Below are 21,532 nucleotides of genomic sequence, written 5' to 3'. Positions count from 1 at the left end.
ACCAATACTATTAACAACTTTAAACTAAATAACTTTGATGGAAAAACGGTAAAGAGAAATGGCTGAGTATCCTCTATGCAGACAAACTAGTGTTCTTCCTCAGGTCAAGGCAGCAGAGAAGGAACTGAGGGCAGTTTCCTCATACACCTCATATATCCACGGTGTCTGGCACAAGGAGATATAGGGCACATGTGCAGGCTGAACAGGCACTGCTAGCTAGAAATCATTGATCAAGGGCTCGAGAGGCACATGAATACCTGAAGTGGAGCACTCACAGGGACAATACTTGAAGAAGTTAAAGCTCCCTCAGGGACTGCTCTGATTTATGCTGGAAGCCACATGACCCACAAGCAGCCCAGAATCTGAAAGGTACAAAGGGGCTTTATAGCCTCCTTTACCCCCTTTCTCTCCAGGTGGCATCTTTTCCACTCAGCTTCCGGAAAGCATCAGAGAATCTAGTGGATGGTTCAATTCCTAGGTCTGCCAGAATTGACCTTTGCAACCTTTCAGTTACTCCATCTGTAAAATAAAGGAGGAATGATACTTGCTTGCCTCGTAAGATAGGTGTATGAGGCAGTGGCAAAACTAGCTATTTTTCCCTAAAGAAATGGTTGAGCTATTTTTGGTTAAACTTTCTTAAAAGAATTTAAGAAAATTTCAGCCTGAACAGTTAAAGTTTGACAAAGTTTGACAAGAAGTATAGTTAGGCAACCCTAACTATAGTTGTTGGTAGGAGTTCCACCTATAATACACACACATACCCTCTCTCTGACCAATCGTCATCTGAAAGACAGCAGGTTTTCAGGTATGGTCCTTCTGCCCTTTTATTATATACATTAGCAACTACAGCAGTTGTAACAATGGTTGTGAGCCTTGGATCCTTATTAACAAAGTGTGGGGTTCTTTAGGGAGTCTATGGGAGTTAAGCACCCAAACCCCTTTGAAATTCAATGAGATTTTTGGCATCTAACTACCTTAGGTTCCCTACAAAATCCTAGTAAAAAAATCTGAGCAGTGACGGACGGAATGGTGTGCAGAGAACCAATCCAGACAACTGGATTCACTTGCAGAGCAAGTGCTCTCCTCACTACACATCCCTGGAGACCAAATTGAGTTTGAAGATCAGAAAATTACTCAAAAGCCTGATTAGTCTGTTAGTGACTTTCTGACTCTCCATTCAGACAAACAGACGTATTGAACTTAGTGTATGTATTAGCTATGAGCTCTGTAAGGTCCAAGGGCAGGATTTTGGTTCCTTGCCAAAAAACCTTGGGAGGATCAAGAAGAACTAGACTTTTAATTAATTGAATGATGCAAGTAACCCATCAGCAGCAGGTATATATTCAGTAAAAGCTGGAGGTGACAACAGAGCTTTTGAAAGCAGACACTGGAGCATCTATATAAAAAGATTTTTGGATTGTCACTTTGAATGTCACTCTGAAGCCTAGAATGTCTATAGAGTCAGTATGTAGTGATGGAACAGCTACAACCATGGCTGAGAATTCTTTTTGTTCAAAATAATCACCAGATTCAATCATCATGGGGAGTTACAGTGTGTTACCATCTAATTTCAAAGTTCTCAGCCATTTTGACTTTACAAATTACATGCATGTGACAGCAAGACATGTATCTATGCCATGCTAAAAGTCTTAAATCATGGTGAAATCAGAGACAACTCAACCAATAATCACCCTTATTCTACAGATCATTTACATGCAACTATTCCATTGGTTGTATGGGGGAGACTGCACAGATGATGGATTACTTGGACCAACTGCCACACCCATGGGGCAGCACAAGCTTTCAGCTACTGGTTTTAATATAATTAGTCTATCCATAAAGTCATTTGTTTTTCATAGATGTTATTCACTCTAGGACAGAGATGCTATTTCAGATCAGGTTGGGTGGAGGGAGAAGGTAAATGCAGAAGAAATATTTTTATACAAAATCATAATCTCTGGCTAGTTCTCTCTTGAGTAACACTAACCTAGAGCTGCTGTGAGAGGATTCAGCCTTCAATAAGATGCAGAAAAAGAAGCAAACCTGTGGAATATATAGAAACCACAGAGCTAAATCTGCATAACAAGACTCCAATAACTTGCACGGTGTAAACCTACTTCCTGTTGTGTCTATGGTGTGTCTATGGAGCAAGAGTTGCAAGTGACTTTGAAAAAAAGAAATGTTAAATGACAAAGTTTGAAATGATGAAACAGGTTTTGCACAGGTTCAATATAAACTTTTACTTAGGGTTTCTAATTCATTGTGCCACGATACAACTGCATTTTCCAAACACATATGACCAGCGGGACCCATATGACCCCTTCTCACCGCAAGAAAGTGAGGCCCTAGCAATTCAGTAGTCCAAGGAAGCCCCATGCCCATAGCTGCGCCTGCTCCCTGAGACATGTTGAAGTCATGTTTCCTGTGCCCTCTCCCATAAGGTCACAGGACATTCAAAGTACCACTTTTTCATTTTGGTTTCTAATAAAATCTGGATGGCAGAATAGTTACAGAGCTGTGATTATTCCACCTATCTGTACAAGCCTTATTTCTCACCACAGAATCTGGCTCCAGTTCCTCAGTAGGTAGGACTTTGTGACTGTGGCAGGTAGAACAGCTCTCAATTTCCTGCAGGAGTTTCAAAAGTTTCTTCTGTTGCCTGAAACATAGTTAAACTTTTAGGAATTTTGTTTCTAAATCTTTTACTTGGAAAAAAAATACTGAGTTAGAGTAAAAGTGAAGAAAACTCAGAATGAAAAAAACCCCACCTAACTCATGCAGGACATTACAATTATTTAAAAAAACCCTATTAGAAGCCCATGAAATTCAGACAAAGATGTACTTAAAAAGCAATGCAAACATTGCTTTATTTCTGCCCCCGTATCGACAGCAGCAGCATTTTTCTTTGTTTCCCACATACTTGCTTTGTAAGATGTGCTATTTTTAGATAAAGGATTTTTCTTAAGGGCTTATTCAGAGAAGGGGAATTTAATCACAGTTTATAAGTACCTATACATGAGAAGATATTTGATACCAGAGGGCTCTTTAACCTACATGTAAGTATCTATATGGGGAACAAATATTTAATAGTGGGCTCTTCAATCTAGCAGAGAAAGGTATAACACAATCTAATGACTGGAAGTTGAATCTAGACAAATTCAGAGTGGAAATAAGTGTACATTTTTAACAGTGAGAGTAATTAACCATTGGAACAACTGAACAAGGGCTGTGGGGGATTCTCCATTGCTGACAATTTAAAAAAAAAAGATTGGATGCTTTCTAAAAGATATTCTCTATGAATTATTTCAGGGAAGTTCTCTGGCCTGTGCTATTGATTCATAGATTCCCAGGACAAAAGGGACCACTGTGACCATCTAGTCTGACCTCCTGTATAACAAGCCTTATTTCCAATCTGAATTTGTCTAGCTTCAACTTCATGTTATACCTTACTCAGCTAGATTGAAGAGCCCACTATTCAAATATTTTTCCCCATGTAGGTACTTATATAATGTAATCAAGTCACCCCTTAACCTTCTCTTTGATAAACTAAACAGATTGAGCTCCTTGAGTCTATCACTATAAGGCATATTTTCCTACCCTTTAATCATTCTCAGGGCTCTTTTCTGAACCCTCTCCAATTTATCAACTTATCTGGTGAATTATGAGCACCAGAACTGGACAAAGTATTCCAGCAGTGGTTGCACCAATGCCAAATATAGAGATAAAATAACTTCTCTACTCCTGCTCGAGATTCCCCTATTTATGCATCTGAGAATCGCATTGGCTGTTTTGGCCATAATATCGCACAGGGAGTTCATGTTCGGATGATTATCCATCATGACCCCCAAATCTTTTTCAGAGTCACTGCTTCCTAAGATAGAGTCCCCCATCCTGTAAGTATGTCCTATGTTCTTTGTTCCTAGATGTACATGTGATGTTGCACTCCATATGTTTTATGGAAATACGCTAATGAGTGTGAATATAATGTAACTGGAATATGCTTTATGCAAAAGGTCTCTTGTAAGGTATCATTACAAAGCTTATGATCTACTGAGTGTGTTCATCCTATTTGTTTGCATGTATTATTTCTATGTCTGGAGTTAGGAGAATAAGGTATAAACTTGTATTACTGATGTAAACATGTTAAGTGAAAGCCATTAAGGGTGTTTCAGCATCAATGAACTGTGAATGGGTTTGTTTACCTGCAAGCCTTCCTGTCTTCCAGCTACTAGGTAATGAAGAAGCAGATCTTACAGCGACATGTGATCACCTGAACTGGAATCCATCTTAAACCTGGTGCTTTTCCATTTAGAAGGGGGGTGGGGACCCAGAGAGACAAAAGATTCCCGCCTTGGGCCAAAGCTATAAAAAGGGTGGAACAGAACAAAGGAGACTGCCAGTCATGAGAAATTCCCTAGTTACCACCTCAGCGGGAACTAACAAGGACTGTACCAGGAGAAAGGATTGGGCCCAGACTAGGAAGGAGTCTAGTCTGTGAAAGAAGATTACTGGAACATCTCTGCGGGTGAGATTTGCTTGTATTCAGTTTCTTAATGTATTAGGCTTAGACTTGCGTGATTTGTTTTATTTTGCTTGGTATCTTATTTTGTTCGGTCTGTTATTACTTAAAACCACTTAAATCCTACTTGTTATACTTAATAATATCATTTTTGTTTATTAATTAACCCAGAGTAAGTGATTAATACTTGGGGGAGCAAACAGCTGTGCATATCTCTCTATCAGTGTTATAGAGGGCGGACAATTTATGAGTTTACTCTATATAAGCTTTATACAGAGTAAAATGGATTTATTTGGTGTTTGGATCCCATTGGGATCTGAGTGTCTGGGTGCTGGAGACAGGAGTACTTCCTGAGCTGTTTTCAGTTAAGTCTGCAGCTTTGGGGGCGTGGTTCAGACCCCGGATCTGTGTTGCAGCAGGCTAGCGTGTCTGGCTCAACAAGACGGGGTTCTGGAGTCCCAAGCTGGCAAAGAAAATGGGCTCAGAGGTAGTTTCAGCATATCAGGTGACAGTCCAAAGGGGGTCTCTGTGATCGAACCCATCACAGTACACATTTACATTTAGCTGTATTAAATGCAGTTTGTTTGTGCCCAGTTTATCAAGCAATCCAGATTGTTCTGTATCTGTGACCTGTCCTCTTCATTATTTACCACTTTTCCAATTTTTGTGTCATCTACAAACTTTATCAGTGATGATTTTATATTTCCTTCCAGAGCATTGATACAAATGTTGACTAGCATAGAGACAAGAACTGATTCCTATGAGACCCCACTGGAAACAGACCCACTCTATGATGATTCCCCATTTACAATTACATTTTGAGACCTATCAGTTAGCCAGTTTTTCATCCATTTAATGTGTGCCATTTTAATTTTATATCATTCTAGATTTTTAATCAAAATGTTGTGCAGTACCAAGTCAAACACCTTACAAAAGTCTATTACATCAACACTATTACCTGTATCAACTAAACTTGTAAACTCATCAAAAAAAGATATCAAGTTAGAAAGGATCTATTTTCCATAAATCCATGTTGATTGGCATTAATTACATTACTCTCCTTTAACTGTTTATTAATGGGAGTCCCATATCAACTGCTCCATTACTCAGGATCGATTTAAGATTGACAGGTGTATAATTATCCCTGTCATCCTGTTGACTTTTTTTAAAAATTGGCACAACAATAGCTATCTTCTAGTCTTCTGAAACTTCCCAGTGCTCCAAGACTTATTGAAAATCAACATAAATGGTTCAGCGAGCTCCTCAGGCAGCTGTTTTAAAACTCTTGAATGCAGGTTACCTGTACCTGCTGATTTAAAAAGGTCTAACTTTAGAAGCTTCTGTGTAACAACCTCTAGAGACATTAGTGGAATGGAAAGAGTGTTATCATCACCATATGATGAGACTATGTCATCTAATGTTTCCCCAATACAGAACAGAAATATTTATTGAACACTTCTGCCTTTTCTGCATTATTATTGAAAATTCTATCATTTTCATCAAGTAGTGGACTAATACAATTTTCAGGATTCTTTTTGTTCCTAATATATTGAAAAAATTCCGTTTTATTGTCTAACTTTGCTGGCCATAGAGATCTCCTTGAGTCCTTTGACTTCCCTTATCAATTTTCTACAATTCCTAACTTCTGATTCATATTCCTTTCTTTCAGATTCCTCCTTATTGCATTTGTTTTAGATAGATAGATAGATAGATAGATAGATAGATAGATAGATAGATAGATAGATAGATAATCTGTTGTGATAAAGTCAGGCCAGACGGCTGCAAGAGGGTCCTGGAAGGCTGATATATTAGCCCTAGAATGTTAAAGGCTCTTTTTCCTACAAGCTGAAAAGTGGTTACCTCGGGTCAATTATGGACACTGGAATCCAATTAAGGGCTGCCTGAGGCCTTTAAAAACCCCTCCTCTGGGGAGAACAAGGGGGAGAGAGAGAGAAAGAGAGAGAAAGAAAGAAAGACAAGCTGCTGCCAGGCTAGTGGCAACAGGGAAATAAACTGCTCCGGGGTGAGAAGCTGTGTTCCTTCCCATAGAGGAGACAGCCAAAACTACAGGAAGGACTGACACCTCAGGGCAACCAACAGGATGATACCTTGCCCCAGTGAGGCAGCAAAAGGTACCCCTCTGGGTTTTTGTTTATGAGACTGTTTCTTTGGTGGAGGATCACCCTTAGGCCGACCCTCAGGCCTACCCTGAAATTCAACCAAGGGAGCACAGAAGGGGGAAGGCAAACCCTGCCTGAGTGGGACTGATTACCCCAGGCCCACCATCGCCTGAGGGGGAAGCACTAAGGCTAGCAAGAGAAAAGAGGTGTCTTGCCACACAATATATCTATATTTATATAAAGATATCTATAGATAGATATATAAAATATTCTGTAAATATATAATAATATACTTACTGAATATAAAATACTATAAAATATTCAGTAAGTATATAAATAATAGCTGCCTTCACGTCTCCTCTAAACCAGGTTGTTTTGTTAACCAGCACAGCCTTCTTTGTGGCTGTTTGGGCATCTAGTAAGGTGTTCTTAAATGAGCCCCAATTATCAGTCACATTTTTCTTTGTTAAATTCTTCCTCCCAGCTGATTTAGCTCAAAACTGTTTTCAACTCTGTGACTTTGCACTTATTATAGCACCAAATATATATATATTACTGGTCTGAACTTTATTCTGCTTGCACCTCCTTCTCAATTGTCAAGTATTTGGTTTCCCAGGGGAACAGCTTCCTGCTTACGTACAGTACTGGATGTTCTTTGCCATCCACCTCCTCGGACAATATGGCCTTGAGGCCCATCTTGGGGGAATCCATTTGGAGGATGAACTGTTTTGCAAAATCGGGCCTTCCTGTGCTCTTCTCTGGTCTGTCTCTGGAATCTCCTCCACTGCTGAACTACTTCCTCTTTGAATGCTCCCACCACTGGAAACATGCCTAGCAAAGGCAAGGCTTCTGTGTCCAGAGTGGCTCCTTACCCATTGCCTCGTTGGTGCAGCGTTGATAAACCCCATCACACACCCACTATAACCTGGACTATAGCAGAAAAGTCTGTTGAACTTTTAAGAAAACCAATATTTTCAGCCTCTCCCCTGTACATAACCAAGATGCTGGTCATCCTGCCTTTTACAGGGCAGAGACAAAATATGGGACACAGGAAGGAACATCTAGAAAAATACTTTGTGGTAAGATGTATCCCATTACACAGAGCAGAAATTAAATGCTTCTAGAAATAATCACAAGAAAGGATGAAACCAGACAACTACAGTATATGATATCAAAAATCCAGTACATTAAGGAAATCATTCTTAAATAAACTAATATAGCTACCTGCTTCCCAAATGGCCAATTCTTTCAATAGCTTCTGTGACTACAGTTGTTTCCTGTTGTTTTTCTGAAGGCTCAGTTGTTGCAGAAACAGATGAAGTTGAAACAGAAGGCAGCTATGTAAGAAAAGATTAACAAATTTTATGTACACTATTCCCTACACACACAAAACAATATGAGTTGTGGTTTGTGTCTCTGAAATGAATGAGAGTATAGCCAAATTCTGAGCTTAGCTAAACTAATGTAAATCCATCCTGTTTCCATTGAATTTAATGGAATTAATGTGGATTTACACTGGTATAGCTGAGATTAGAATCTGGTCCTTTACATGTAATACTATAGGCAGGTGAAAATAATGTAAAAGGATTACCTACCACCCTTTAAAATAATTTATTAATATGAGATTTAAAGCATATATCAAAGAGCGAAAATGCAATTTCCTTCCCACTTTCAGCTTGCACTACTCCAATGTGCTTTCATGAAAATAAGAAATTACATCCTGCAATGGCAGTCCTCTGCTGATAATACTTTGAAAGAAAGAGCACTGCCCTTGTCTCAGGATCCTGCATGTGAACAGGGCAGAAACTCCTCACATTTAAAGGCCTAAAGTCACTGGTGGGGCCTGGTGCTAAAACCACCTGCTCCTTTCACATTAGATGATAAAAACTGCTTTTTAGATCCCTTTAAAGGCCCACTTGAGTGCACCCTTCAGGTGACAGACTTGGCTTCATTCACCTCTGTCAAGTGTGGAACTCCAAGGCTCAACCACTCTTGCATTGAATCTGTGGATTGCAGTCCCCCTTATTTCCCAACCATGATAACATGACAGTCCCAACTGAACCTGCAAGAAAACTTCTCTTGGGAAACTTGTGAACCATGGTTAATTAAAGTGACTCAAAACTGACTTATTCAAAACAAACATGTTGTTTATACACCCAAATGTAGATAGCAAGCAGAAAGGGATAAAACAACAAAAGGTCTATTTGCCTGGGTCTTTCCTAACTCTTACCCTTTCCTTGAAAGTTTCCCATAAGTTCCACTCAGTCCAGGCCCCCTACTTCTGGGTTGCAAGAGACGCCCAGGCCATGCAGCATTTTCTGCATCTCTCTCCCTGTCTCTCCTACAGTGTTTCCCCCAGGCAGCTGATGCCCACACACCCCTGCCTTCCTCTGTAGGAGGAAGTCTTTAATGGTTTAATGTTCCTTTGATTCTAGACTCAGGCTGGGGAAAAATAAATCTGCTAGCATGGCTGGAAACAGCATTTTCCAATTAATAGTTCCCACATTATTTTCTTAAGCACAGTTGGTATTCTCTTTGGAGGAACCTTGTGTCAGTCATTCATTTCCTGCTTGTTTTCCCCTAACAGCTTTCTTTGATTCAACTTCATGCAGTCCTACAGGACGATATCAAGCACTGAGGTACACAGAACATTCATAAAAAAATGCAGATATCTCCCCGGTTCTTCATAAGAATATTCCCATGTTTATCACAATTGTACAAAGTACAAAAGATTACATAACCTTTAAATGCTGAAGGAAGAGTGAGCTTTGATCCATCACATCACACAGCTTTCAGAGAACAATTACTAATGTGACAGATGGTGAGCTTCTCTGTAATTATTTATAACTACTATATGTTGACCTGGTTATCGAGATGTTTACTGTGTGAATATATTGGTTTAGTTTAATAGTAATCTGTAAGAAAATAAACAGGAAGGAAACAAAAGCTCAAGATAAGCTACCCTATAGTGAACATTAGAGGGTTATTGTAGGACAATGGGTGAGCCATTGGCCCTGAGGAGCCTGCCTCAATCTCCTGCGGAGCCTGCTGAATTGGTTTGGACAAGCAGAGCCAAAAGCCTGTCAACTGGCAAGCCCAAAGGAACTCTAGTGGGATAAAATGAGGTTCTCTTTCCATGGGGAGGTAATTGTTGGGAGAGCTGTTCAAACTAACACAGACGCCTACTGGGGTATCTGAAGAAGCGAGGCCTGCTAAAGACACCTTCACAGAATGATAGGGCTTTAGGTAAGAAAGACACGCATGTTGACTGTTTTAAAATCCTTTTTCTCTAAATGCTGCTCCTATTGTTAAAATTAAGCAACATACTGGCTTAAGAAGGCTGTCACACTTTATTCATCACTGGTCACAGACTCACAAAGGGATGGATGGAGGTCTACACAGATGGTTCTTGAGGGCTCCAGTAAACTTTCATTAATGGCCATGATAAGTCTCCCTATGGTGGAAATATGAAGAATTTCTTTGTGCTGCTTCTCTTGGACCACTTCCAGGGGTATGCCTGAGGTTTCCACCATGTGTTTCATCAGGTCCTGGAAAAAACAGTTACTAACCTGCTCAATAACTGTTCTTGTTTGAGATATGTTGTGTGTGTCCATTCCATTCTCAGTGTCTGTGTGCCCACCGCAGAGACGTCAGGAATTTTTCCCCTCAGCGTTACCCATTGGGAGACTCAAGTGCCCTCTGCTGCCATGCACCACTGTGTGGACATATAAAGGGCAGAGCCACCCCTAACTCCCCTCAGTTCCTTCTTGCTAGAATTCCAATGTAGAGGGGCGGGAGGGTGGGTCGTGGAATGGACACATGTGACACATTTCAAAGAATAACAGTTATTGAACGGGTTAGTTTTTCTTCTTCAAGTGATTGCACATGTGCATTCCACTCTTGATGACTCTCAAGCTGTGAAAACAAGAGGTGGGATTGGACATACTACTGCGGCTTTTTGGGGTAATGTTGATCGCCAGTTTGGCTCCTGAACCACTGAGGTCTGAGTTTCAGAGTAGCAGCCGTGTTAGTCTGTATCCGCAAAAAGAACAGAAGTACTTGTGGCACCTTAGAGACTAACAAATTTATTAGAGCATAAGCTTTCGTGGACTACAGCCCACTTCTTCGGATAGCTATATGCATCCGAAGAAGTGGGCTGTAGTCCACGAAAGCTTATGCTCTAATAAATTTGTTAGTCTCTAAGGTGCCGCAAGTACTCCTGTTCTTTTTGAGGTCTGAGTATCACTGCATTAAACTATATAAGATTCCTATTCATGTTTAGGGGAAGGAAATAATTTTTGCTACTGAACACCTTGGATCTCTCTTGTCCGAGCTCAGTACTTTGGCATACCATTTGATGGCTGGTAGAAGTCTCCAGCCTTCTGCAAAGCATCTCTCTTTGCAAGATCTCATTTTCAACTTGCATAGCTTTAATGACAGCAGAAGCAGATTGCTCAGGATCCTTCTTCTCACAAACATTCCTTCGAGTTGCTGACAGTGGCTTTTCTGGTCGACTTACTGGTCCTGACATCGAAAAGTAACAAGAAATGTCTATTGATTATCTCATACATGTATAAAACACTGTAAAAGCCCATGCAGCATTAAATATCTGGTCTAGTTATTAACAAAGGGCTGAACTGGCAGCTTGCAACTCGGCCCAAGTAAGGCACAGCATATAGGTGATGCTAATGTTCTCAGTGGTGGCAGATGAGAACAAGGAGCAATGGTCTCAAGTTGCAGTGGGGGAGGTCCAGGTTGGATATTAGGAAACACTATTTCACTAAGAGGGTTGTGAAGCACTGGAATGCGTTACCTAGGGAGGTGGTGGAGTCTCCTTCCTTGGAGGTTTTTAAGGCCCGGCTTGACAAAGCCCTGGCTGGGATGATTTAGTTGGGAATTGGTCCTGCTTTGAGCAGGGGGTTGGACTAGATGACCTCTTGAGGTCCCTTCCAACCGTGATATTCTATGATTCTATGAATGTTTGTTTTAACATTAGAGTTCCAGGTCTTCTCTACCTTGGACAACTAGTGAACAAATGACATCACAAGAAAGTATAGATAGCAGTGTGGCTGCAATAGCATGGGCCCGGCTGAGCTGTGCCGAATACATACCCACTGGTTTCCGGCAGGTTTGTACTCAGCACAGCTCACCCATGCTCATGCTGCCGCTACCCGTGCTACCACAATTACATTGCTATTTATACTTGTGTTAGCCCAATAAGAGCTAGCATGAGTATGTGTACATGAGCAGGGGAATCACACCCCTAGTACATAATGTAGACATAGCCAAAGGCAAAACAACCAAACACAATCCTTCCTCCACAGCCCTCAAAAAGCCCTGACAGCTTTCAGGCCTACTGTTTTTAAAACACAGCTTAATCATACTATAAGAATGATAACAGAGGCATTGAAGCCAGCAAAACTTGTATGGTTACCAGTCCTAGCTAATATTCCTCCACCTAACATCTGGTGTCAGAATGCACCAATAAACTGCCCCCCAAGCTACAGAAAATGACATACTTGCCACTGTTCAGGGATATATGGGATGCACTGCATCACCAATTACAAAGCAGAAATCCTATCTGGACAGTGCTGCATACTTTCCATTAAGATGATAACATCATCAGCTTACTGTGGTGGACAGGATGGGAGAGAGCCTCTGCTACTACCAGGAACACCCACTGCCACTACCAGCCACTCCTTGGCTTTGGGCTTCCCACACCACCTCTGGAGACAGATTAACAAGTTTAGATGTGGCATTGTTCGCTGCTCAAGACTGACTATGCCTGTGGCCTGGGTATCTATGGTACTGTGAAAGATGCAGCACACATGCTGGATGGTTGCTCTTTTTGTGTTGGGCTCCCCAGAGGTCTTCCCAAGATGACCACTGTTAATTCAAGCTGCTGTTGTTTTTCTCCAAACCGTCCCTTGGTTGTCTTGCTCACACACAATTACTATATGCATATAATACCCTGTTTTAAAAGTGTTTGAAGGAAGTGCAACACACATCTTTCAAAAACTGGTCAATGCAAGGATCTGATCTGGCAGGTATTGCTACAAACATTAGCTGGTGCTGGCATCCAGGTGACATGTGGTGTTTGAGTTTCTCTTTTGTTTAAGAAGGAATATAATTTCTTGGTTTTGTTTAGGTTTTGCATTAATTAAGGAGTCACTGTTTGGGTTTTTCAGTACTGTTAACTTTACTGGCTCTCGGGATTCATTTGGAAGCAGCAGTGCTTAGCTTGAGAAGTTTTATTACAGTAATAAGTCCATCTGACCCTCTTCCATTCATTTGAATAACTGGGTTTATGTCAGATATCCTCCACACCCCCCAAAAAACATTTTTTTGTAACTGATGGTGAACTTGCCTAAGGGGAGTGGCTGGATTACAGAGAGCTACCATCTTTTGACAGTTCCTCTGAAGATCCAGTAGTTGACATGCAGAGGCTGCCTTCCTGTCAGCACCCTTTCACCATAGGGAATATGTCTGTGTAAAGAAAAGGGGGCAAGTATAGAGCAATAGGGAGGATGGAAAAGGAGGGGAAGAAGTCTTAATTTTGTGGGGGCAGGGAAAGAAGAATGAGGAGGCAGAGAGATGGCATATATAGCCATGGGCTTGCTCCTGTTCCCACTGAAGTCAATGGAATTTTGAGATGAGAGGAAGCATAAAAATGGGCAACAGCCCAGGAGAGTGAAGATAGAAATGTGCAGAAGGGACAACATCTGAGCCAGGGCTGGGGAAGGAGAATGGAAGCTCACACTGTATACTTTACATATTCTCATCTGTCTTACTAGAACAGGTTCTTTCATGTCCCTCCTGGTGCAGGGGTCCAGCAGAAAGTGGCCGAGCCATTTTACTTCTGACCTTCATAGGTCTGATTGGAATGTAGGTTTCAGCAGCATCTTTCCTCTTTGCAGACAGAATTCGTTCCTGTTTCACATCTGCAGAAAAACAAGTGAGAAGAGTATGAGAACTAGAGTCACAGAGTTTAAGGCTAGAAGAGACCACCAGATCATCCAGCCTGACTTCCTGTATATCACAGGCTACCACCATCACCCAGCTCCTGCACACTAAACACATTAGTCAAGTGAAATTCAACTGGATTTAGGAGCAGCAACTCAGTGAAGACTTATTAGGCCTTGTCTACAAACTACCAAGGGAAGTGGTAGATTCTCCATCTCTTGAATTCTTCAGATCAAGACTGGAATCCTTTTTGGAAGATATGCTATAATCAAACACAAGTTATTGGCCTAAATGCAGGGATACCTGGGTGAAACATAATGGCCTGTGTTGTGCAAGAGGTCAGATTAGATGACAAAGTTCCCTTTTAGCCACAAACTCTATGCATAAAAACTAGAATTACTACTGCAACACTGCAGCTGAACTGGTACAGGACACAAAGACTTACTTGTCAGATTCTGCTTAAATTCCAGCACAAGAGCACCAGCATCAAGGTCACAGCATCTTCCAGCCTCATCCTTCAGTAATGACTCACTGCTGGGCAACTGGAGGCTTCCAAAACTTGCAACTGTCTCTTCCACCTGAGAGTGCTCCAAAAGCACATCCTCTTCAACAGAATCATAGTCATCACTAGAACAGTCCTTCTCCATCCTTTTCTGACTTACACAGAGTTCCAAACTTCTTCTCAATTCCTGGTACAATCCAGACAGATTTGTCAGCAAAATCTCACATATGTCTTTCAAAATAAAACCAATTAAACTGCTGCTCCTCCCACCCCCAAAAAGAAAAAAATACAAATGCTTTTTATAAATACACACAGCTGGAAACATTTTGGGCCTTCACAGGCAAGAGCATGGAAGTATAGTATTTCAGGGAAAGCTATGAAACTGAGTAAATAGACTGAATTTCAAAAAAAATAATTTTTAAATTAAAATGTAAGTCGCTGAGGGTCAGCAATGCAAAATTTAAATCTACAAAAGCCAGAAAACAGTATACAGCTACACACCTTACCTTCTCCCATATACACAGCAACAGCTGCTCACAAACACTTTCCCTTGGCAAATCAGCCCTACTCAGCAAGGTCATACCAGACAATCTTAACTCAGCTCTCTGTTGCCAGTGTTCCAGAGGGATTAATGTTTATTTCTTACAGTTGTGGCTTTCAATCTGGCAGTAATCCCCTTTAGAAGCCTTCACCAGTTATTACAAACAAACCTGTTTATTACAATAATATTGTGAACTATAATATATTACTATATATTACTATAGCCCATTACAACAATCTGTAACTCACTAATACTCCTTTGTCCTATGGCCGTGGAGGTATTAACTTCCCCCTTCATGGTGAATGCTCTCTTGCAAAACATATTAACTCCTTATCTGTTCCACCCTTGTATTTAGCTGTGACACTCTGAGTACCTGAAGAAGAGCTCTGTGTAAGGTTGCAAGCTTGTCTCTTTCACCAACAGAAGTTGGTTCAATAAAAGATATTACCTTACTTACCTTGTCTCTCTAATATATTACTAGTATCTTTTTGAGAGATGCATGGCATAATGAACTCCTACTTATTTTATTTTTACAAAAGTGGAAATGTCATTGTCATATTCAGAGGGGTAGCCGTGTTAGTCTGTATCCACAAAAACAACGAGGAGTCCGGTGGCACCTTAAAGACTAACAGATTTATTTGCATCTGAAGAAGTGGGTTTTTTACCCACGAAAGCTTATGCCCAAATAGATCTGTTAGTCTTTAAGGTGCCACCGGACTCCTCGTTGTTATTGTCATATTAAGACTCTGAGGGCAGGTCTTCACTACGGGGGGGGGGTCGATTTAAGATACGCAAATTCAGCTATGCGAATAGCGTAGCTGAATTCGACGTATCGCAGCCGACTTACCCCGCTGTAGGGACGGCGGCAAAATCGACCTCTGCGGCTTCCCGTCGACGGCGCTTACTCCCACCTCCGCTGGTGGAGTAAGAGCGTCGATTCGGGGATTGATTGTTGCGTCCCGACGGGACGCGATAAATCAATCCCCGAGAGGTCGATTTCTACCCGCCAATTCAGGCAGGTAGTGTAGACCTAGCCTGAGCTACAGGTAGTCAACCAAAAGTTATTTTAATTCTGTAGCATTTTTGTAGTATTGTGTGTTTCTCCTTGTTTTTTAAAATACAGAGGGGTAGCTCTTCTTTTCTTTCCATTCTCCTAATCTTTTTGCCTCCTCTTCTCTGCAAGAGCCATACATTATTGGGGAGGCTATCTACTTCTCTAGTGAATCGTTCTTGTTTAATGAAGGTGGTTTTAAGTGTGTTAAGGTGCACATTCTGGACTTTCTCTTCCAAGCATATTCTGTGGTATCTAAGTGCCTGGCTGTAGATAACATATTTCTTGGTGTTCTGGATCAGTGGAAGTAAGGGTGGTGATCTGTTGCTTTCTTGTATATAGTTGTCTGTAGGGTTCCATTGTTGACACTGATTGTGCTGTACAGGAAGTTGATGCTGGTGTTGGAGTGTTCTACAAAGTTTGATGGATGGTAGTTGTTGATATTGTAGTGGAAATCAGTGTTTAGGTTGTCTGTCTAAAGGATAAGAACCTAAGGATGGCCATACGAGGTCAGACCAATGGTCCATCTAGCCCAATATCCTGTCTTCTGACTGCAGCCAGTGCCAGATGTTTCAGAGAGAGTGAACAGAACAGGGACATTTAATGGATGAAAATATCATTGATGTATTTCAGGCATACAGTTGGTTTCATGTTGCCTTTATCCAGAAATTCTTCCTTGAGGTGGCCCATGAAGAGGTTGGCATGTTGGGGATCCATCCTGGTACCCACGGCTGTTGAAGAAAACCACTCAATGGATGTCCCAGAATAAAAGCTCAATAAGCACTGGAACAGGGATTGTATAAAATATGCCAATGGCCGAGGGTTTTTTGTTTGTTTGTTTTAATATGCCTTGAAATGTTATACAAGATCACATCTGGCATAGCTCAGAACAGAACCTAAGTTTCTTCAATTTAGCCACATTTCCTCTCAGAAATAATCTGCCAAATGTATCTGCTTGACTCTTTTTTTATAGAATGGAGCTACTCCTGCATGCGTAACTCACTGTTTCAGTGCAATACACATCCGACTCTAGCAGTAGCTGGTCCACAGACAATAACAGCCTACTACTGCTAACAACTTTAGCTCAAGTTGCAGTATCTATGGTGGGAATCTGAATGTACTAGGTTCAAATCCTACTGACAACCCAGGTAAATATTATTAAAGTTACACATGACAGAATTCCCTTTTTTTCATTTTTTTTTAAATCTAGAAAATTACATACAAAAGGAGGGGCAGTGAATAAGACAGGTCTGAATAGTGACCAAGATTGATGGCTGTAGGACCCAAGCTCATTTACTCAAAAAGTTCATAATGGGGAAGCAGGAGAATAGAGAAAGACAAAAGATGATTTTTCTTGTTAAAGTGCTGGACTAAGTCCAAGGAGAACTGGGTTCTAGTCCTGGCTCTGCTAAAGATTTTTAATAGGATTTTGGATAAATTACTTAAAATCAGCATTTTCAGAGGTGGCTGATAATTATGTGTTCCTCATTTACTGGGAAATCAACTTGAGCTAGCTAGGCAATGATTTTCTGAAGTGCTGATCATTCAGAATTGTAGCTGAAGCGCACAGGAGTTGTGCATGCTTAGCCTTAGGCCCTAGATTCAAAAGCAGCGCTGTTGGCGTCACTAGGCATAGCTACCAGGTAACTCGGGGGGGGGGGGGGGGGGAAGGCCATAAGTGCCGATGAAACCCCCCTGCTCTGGGTCTAAGTGAGCCACAGAAACTCCATCTTGTGAACTTTCACCAGCCTCCATGCTAACAGCATAAATGTTGAAGCAGAATATGTAACGGTCAGCTTTTTTTCGGCAGACAGCTGCAGTTTCGCTCACACTAGCAGTAGCGATAACGAGGGGGAAAAGGGGGAGGGAAAGGCCTACTATGTAGAGCTTGCAAGGTCGAAGATAAACATGCGGACGAGAACTTTCCTAACACGCCACAATGTACTGCCTGCTGTAACCGCTGTCGGGAAGGGAGGGGTAAGGGAGGAACAGAACAAAGGCTTACACACAAAAAGCTTGGAATATAAAATGGGAAACTTGCTTGTATTTGCTGTGCTTGATTTGAGACATGCTGGTCTCCTAGTGCCTATTCAGAGCTCTTGAATAAATTTGGTTTGCTTCTGCACCCTGGTGTGTCTATTAGTGCGACGCACACCGGGCAACGAACCCTGTTGCCCCCCTCGGGCCCTTTGGGCCGGCAACAGTTTTGGCGCCCAACGTGGGGCTCGAGGCTGAAATTTAGCCTTGCCCGGATCCCTCCTGGCAGCTGACAGATTACGGAGACGACCGACGCCCAGCGTGCACCAGTGACTTCATCGGGGGCCTCGGCGGAGACGTGGTGTGATCGACCCCGGAGGGCACAACGGTGCAACGCGCTCGGACAGTGGAGAAGCAGTTGTGGGTGACGGTGAGGAACCGGACCCTTAGATAAGGTAGGAACAGTCCAGTCTCCCTAGAGTATGGGGCAGGGACAGAGTACAGCCGGCAGGGCACAGTGTACGCCCTTAGAATGCATTCTAGCAAATTGGGATGTGTTTGGGTCAGATTCAATGCTTAGAAGTAAATTGAAAAGGTTCTGTACAGCTGATTGGCCTCAATACCAGCTAGAGTGCCAGGAAAGGTGGCCACCGGAAGGATCACTTAATTACAACACAATCCTTCAGTTACTTTTGTTTTGTCAGCGAACAGGTAAATGGAATGAACATCTCTATGCGTATATGTTTATGATGTTAAGAAATAGGCCTGATATTCTGCACAAGTGCCATTTGACTCCGACAAACTCGGTAGTACCTGCTGCTAATCCCCAGAACCCTCCCACAGTTGTAATGGCAGAATCGGTATCCCCTTCGGCTCCAACACCCCCACAGACTCCAGAGAGTACCCCCCCGGTGGGATTGTATCCGTTGATTACTGAGAATGTGGTAGCCCGTCCAGGAACACAGGATCGTTCAGCCCAGGTTGTGGCAGTGTATTCTTATGTTCCTTTTAACCCAGTGCACCTAGCTGCCTTTAAGGCAGAAGCAGGGGAATTCGCCACGAATCCAAGCAAGTTTATTTCAATCTTTGAAGGGTGTCTAGCAAGCCATAAGCCTGACTGGGATGATTGCAATATACTTATGAGAACCTTGTTGTCTGAGGTGGAGCGGAATCAGGTTATAGTTAAGGCTAAGGAGGAGACACAGAGAAGGCATTTAAGGTTTAAAAAGGAAAGCTATTGGACACCAGAGGTTGTACCGAGTGGAATCCTCAAAAGTGGGTGTGCTCGTCCTGGTTTGTTGCTTCAAAGCTCTGTATAGAAGTTATTTTACTGGAAGGGTGTATAATGGCAATGTGTATGTGTTCATTGTTGGGAAAAGGTGTATGAGTGAAGAGTGGAAGTTTCCTTTGGAGGTTAAAAGAAGCCAAGAAAGGGAGAAGGAAAAAGAACAGAATGAGTTAACTGGAAAATATAGCTAGCAAGCTCAGTCCAAAGATAAGATGCTGGCCCCATCCAAGGACATTGTTCACAGCTAAGACTTGGCCAACAACCAAGAAAAGGGGGGCCTGAATGTGCCTAAGCAACTATGAGATCTGCAAAATACTGCCAGGCATAATGAGGACAACAGAAGGGTTAAAAAGCAGCTTTGCTGGACAGCATTGGCCCAGGGATTTAAAAATTCCCTCACTCTGTTCGGCCAGGCTCTGGCCAGAGACTTGGAGGAGTGGAATAATTCGGACAGAGTCCTCCTCCTGCAATATGTAGATGACTTGCTAATTGCTGCTGTGGGTCTGATCCCTTGTCTCAAAGCCACTGTGAGCCTCCTGAACTTTGTTGGACTCCGAGGATACCGGGTAGCTCGGAGCAAGGCTCAAATTGCTCTCTCAGAAGTACAGTATCTGGGATTTCACTTAAGGCAGGGAGAGAGGCAGCTCGCAAATGACAGAAAGGAGGCTATCTGCCAAGTTCCTATCCCAAGCAACCGTAAATGGCTCAGGGCATTTCTGGGCATGGCAGGCTTTTGCAGAATATGGATCCCAGAATATGGACTGTGGGCTAAACCTCTGTATGAATGTGTTAAGGGAGCGGATCATGACCCCTTTCACTGGTCCCCAGAAGCGGACAGGGCATTTAAAATCTTGAAAAGGAAACTGATGGAAGCCCCAGCCCTGGGTCTGCCGGATCTCTCTAAGCCGTTCCAACTGTATGTGCATAAAATAAAAGGGATAGCCCTGGGAGTGCTTACTCAGTTATTAGGCACCTGGAAACGTCCCGTGGCATACTTCTCTAAACAACTGGATCAAGTTGCAAAGGGGTGGCCAGCATGCTTGAGGGCGGTCACAGCCACTGCCCTACTGCTTGGGGAAGCTGAAAAACTGACACTGGGAGGAACTGTGCAAGTGTATATTCCCCATATGGTCCAAGCCCTGCTGGACACTAAGGGTGGTCTCTGGCTCACACAGGCTCAGGTTGCTCGGTATCAGGCGAAACTGTTAGAGAACCCTGAAGTTACCCTGCAAACCTGTCCCTCCCTTAATCCAGCTACCCTGCTACCAGAAACAGAAAAGCAGGAACATGACTGTTTGGAAATCATAGATGCCCAATACTCCAGCCGCCCAGATTTAAAAGATCAACCACTCCCAAATGCTGACTTGGAATGGTATACTGATGGCAGTAGTGCCGTTGTGGATGGGCAAAGGAGGGTGGGTTATGCTATTGTGACCCTTCATGATACCGTGGAAGCTGAGAGTTTACCTGCTGGGACATCTGCCCAACTTGCTGAACTTGTGGCCCTGACTCGTGCACTCGAGCTGGCAAAAGACAAACGGGTTAATATCTTTATTGACTCAAAGTATGCTTTTGGGGTATTGCATGCTCACGCTGGTCTGTGGAAGCAAAGAGGGATGCTAGCAGCCCAAGGCTCCCCGGTTAAGCATGGGTCTCAAATTCTCTGGCTGTTAGAAGCGGTACAACTCCCCTCAGCAATAGCAGTGGTGCATTGCAGAGCCCATCAAAAGGAAGCTCAAGATGTAACCAAGGGCAATGCCAGAGCAGACAGGGAAGCCAAGCGCGCTGCTACCCTGAAATCACCAACAGAGGAGAATGCCCAAATGCATGCCCTCATCCCATCAATAGGTGAGCTTGCAGCTCCTCAGTACTCCCATGATGACAGAAACCTGGCTGACAGGCTCGGTCTCCAGGAAAAGGAGGGATGGCTTTATTCAGAGGGAATAGGGAAAAAACAGAGGGAAAAATCCTCCTGCCCAAGGGCCTGATCCGACCAGTGTTGCAGAAACTGCATCAAACCACCCACGCAGGCAGAGAGGCTCTTACCCAGCTTATGAATAAATATTTTCTAACTTCTGGACTTAAACCCCTAGCATCACAGGTACAAGCTGAATGTTTAATCTGCCAAAAGAATAACCCTCGACCAGGAATAGCAGTGTTGCCAGCCACCCTGGAACCTACCCCAGGCCCAGGATTAGTGTGGTAAATAGACTTTACTGAGTTTCCCAGGACCCAAGGGTACAGGTACCTCCTCGTCTTCGTGGATCGATTCAGCGGATGGCCCGAAGCCTTCCCATGTCGTAACAACACTGCCAAAACGGTGGCTCTTAAGTTTGTCAAGGAGATTATTCCTCGCTTCGGACTCCCCCAGTGGATGGAATCTGATAACGGAACACACTTCACATCTCAAGTTGTTCAAAAAATATCAAGTGCCTTGCAAACCCCCTGGAAGCTCCACACACCATGGCGACCACAAGCCAGTGGAGTAGTGGAACGCACAAATCAGACACTCAAGCGACACCTCTCAAAGGTCTGTCAGGAGGCCTCTCTTAGGTGGCCTGATGCTTTGCC

At 42.7% G+C, this 21,532-nt stretch overlaps 1 protein-coding gene across 16 annotated transcripts in view; it reads right to left on the bottom strand.

The window, feature by feature from the left end:
• The window catches only part of KATNIP (katanin interacting protein), a 198,444-nt gene that overhangs the window by 114,191 nt on the left and 62,721 nt on the right, over positions 1-21,532 (bottom strand). For 13 of the 16 annotated variants that reach the window (XR_010591157.1, XM_065559886.1, XM_008162544.4 and 10 more), the window contains 5 exons: positions 14,048-14,291; positions 13,431-13,580; positions 10,991-11,163; positions 7,864-7,976; positions 2,557-2,659 (listed from right to left, as the gene is read on the bottom strand). Coding sequence is in view for 13 of the 16 variants with exons in the window: in XM_065559886.1 (XP_065415958.1) it covers positions 2,557-2,659; positions 7,864-7,976; positions 10,991-11,163; positions 13,431-13,580; positions 14,048-14,291 (783 nt within the window). In the remaining 3 variants the exon portion in view is untranslated. Of the gene's footprint in view, positions 1-2,556; positions 2,660-7,863; positions 7,977-10,990; positions 11,164-13,006; positions 13,126-13,430; positions 13,581-14,047; positions 14,292-21,532 lie in introns of those variants that run through there. The other 3 variants (XM_065559896.1, XM_065559897.1, XM_065559894.1) reach the window with 2 other exon arrangements.

Source organism: Chrysemys picta, chromosome 10, assembly GCF_011386835.1.
Source record: "Chrysemys picta bellii isolate R12L10 chromosome 10, ASM1138683v2, whole genome shotgun sequence".
Lineage (NCBI taxonomy): Eukaryota > Metazoa > Chordata > Testudines > Emydidae > Chrysemys > Chrysemys picta.
Note: the sequence above shows the minus strand (reverse complement) of the source record. Positions and strands in the feature narration are given on the sequence as shown.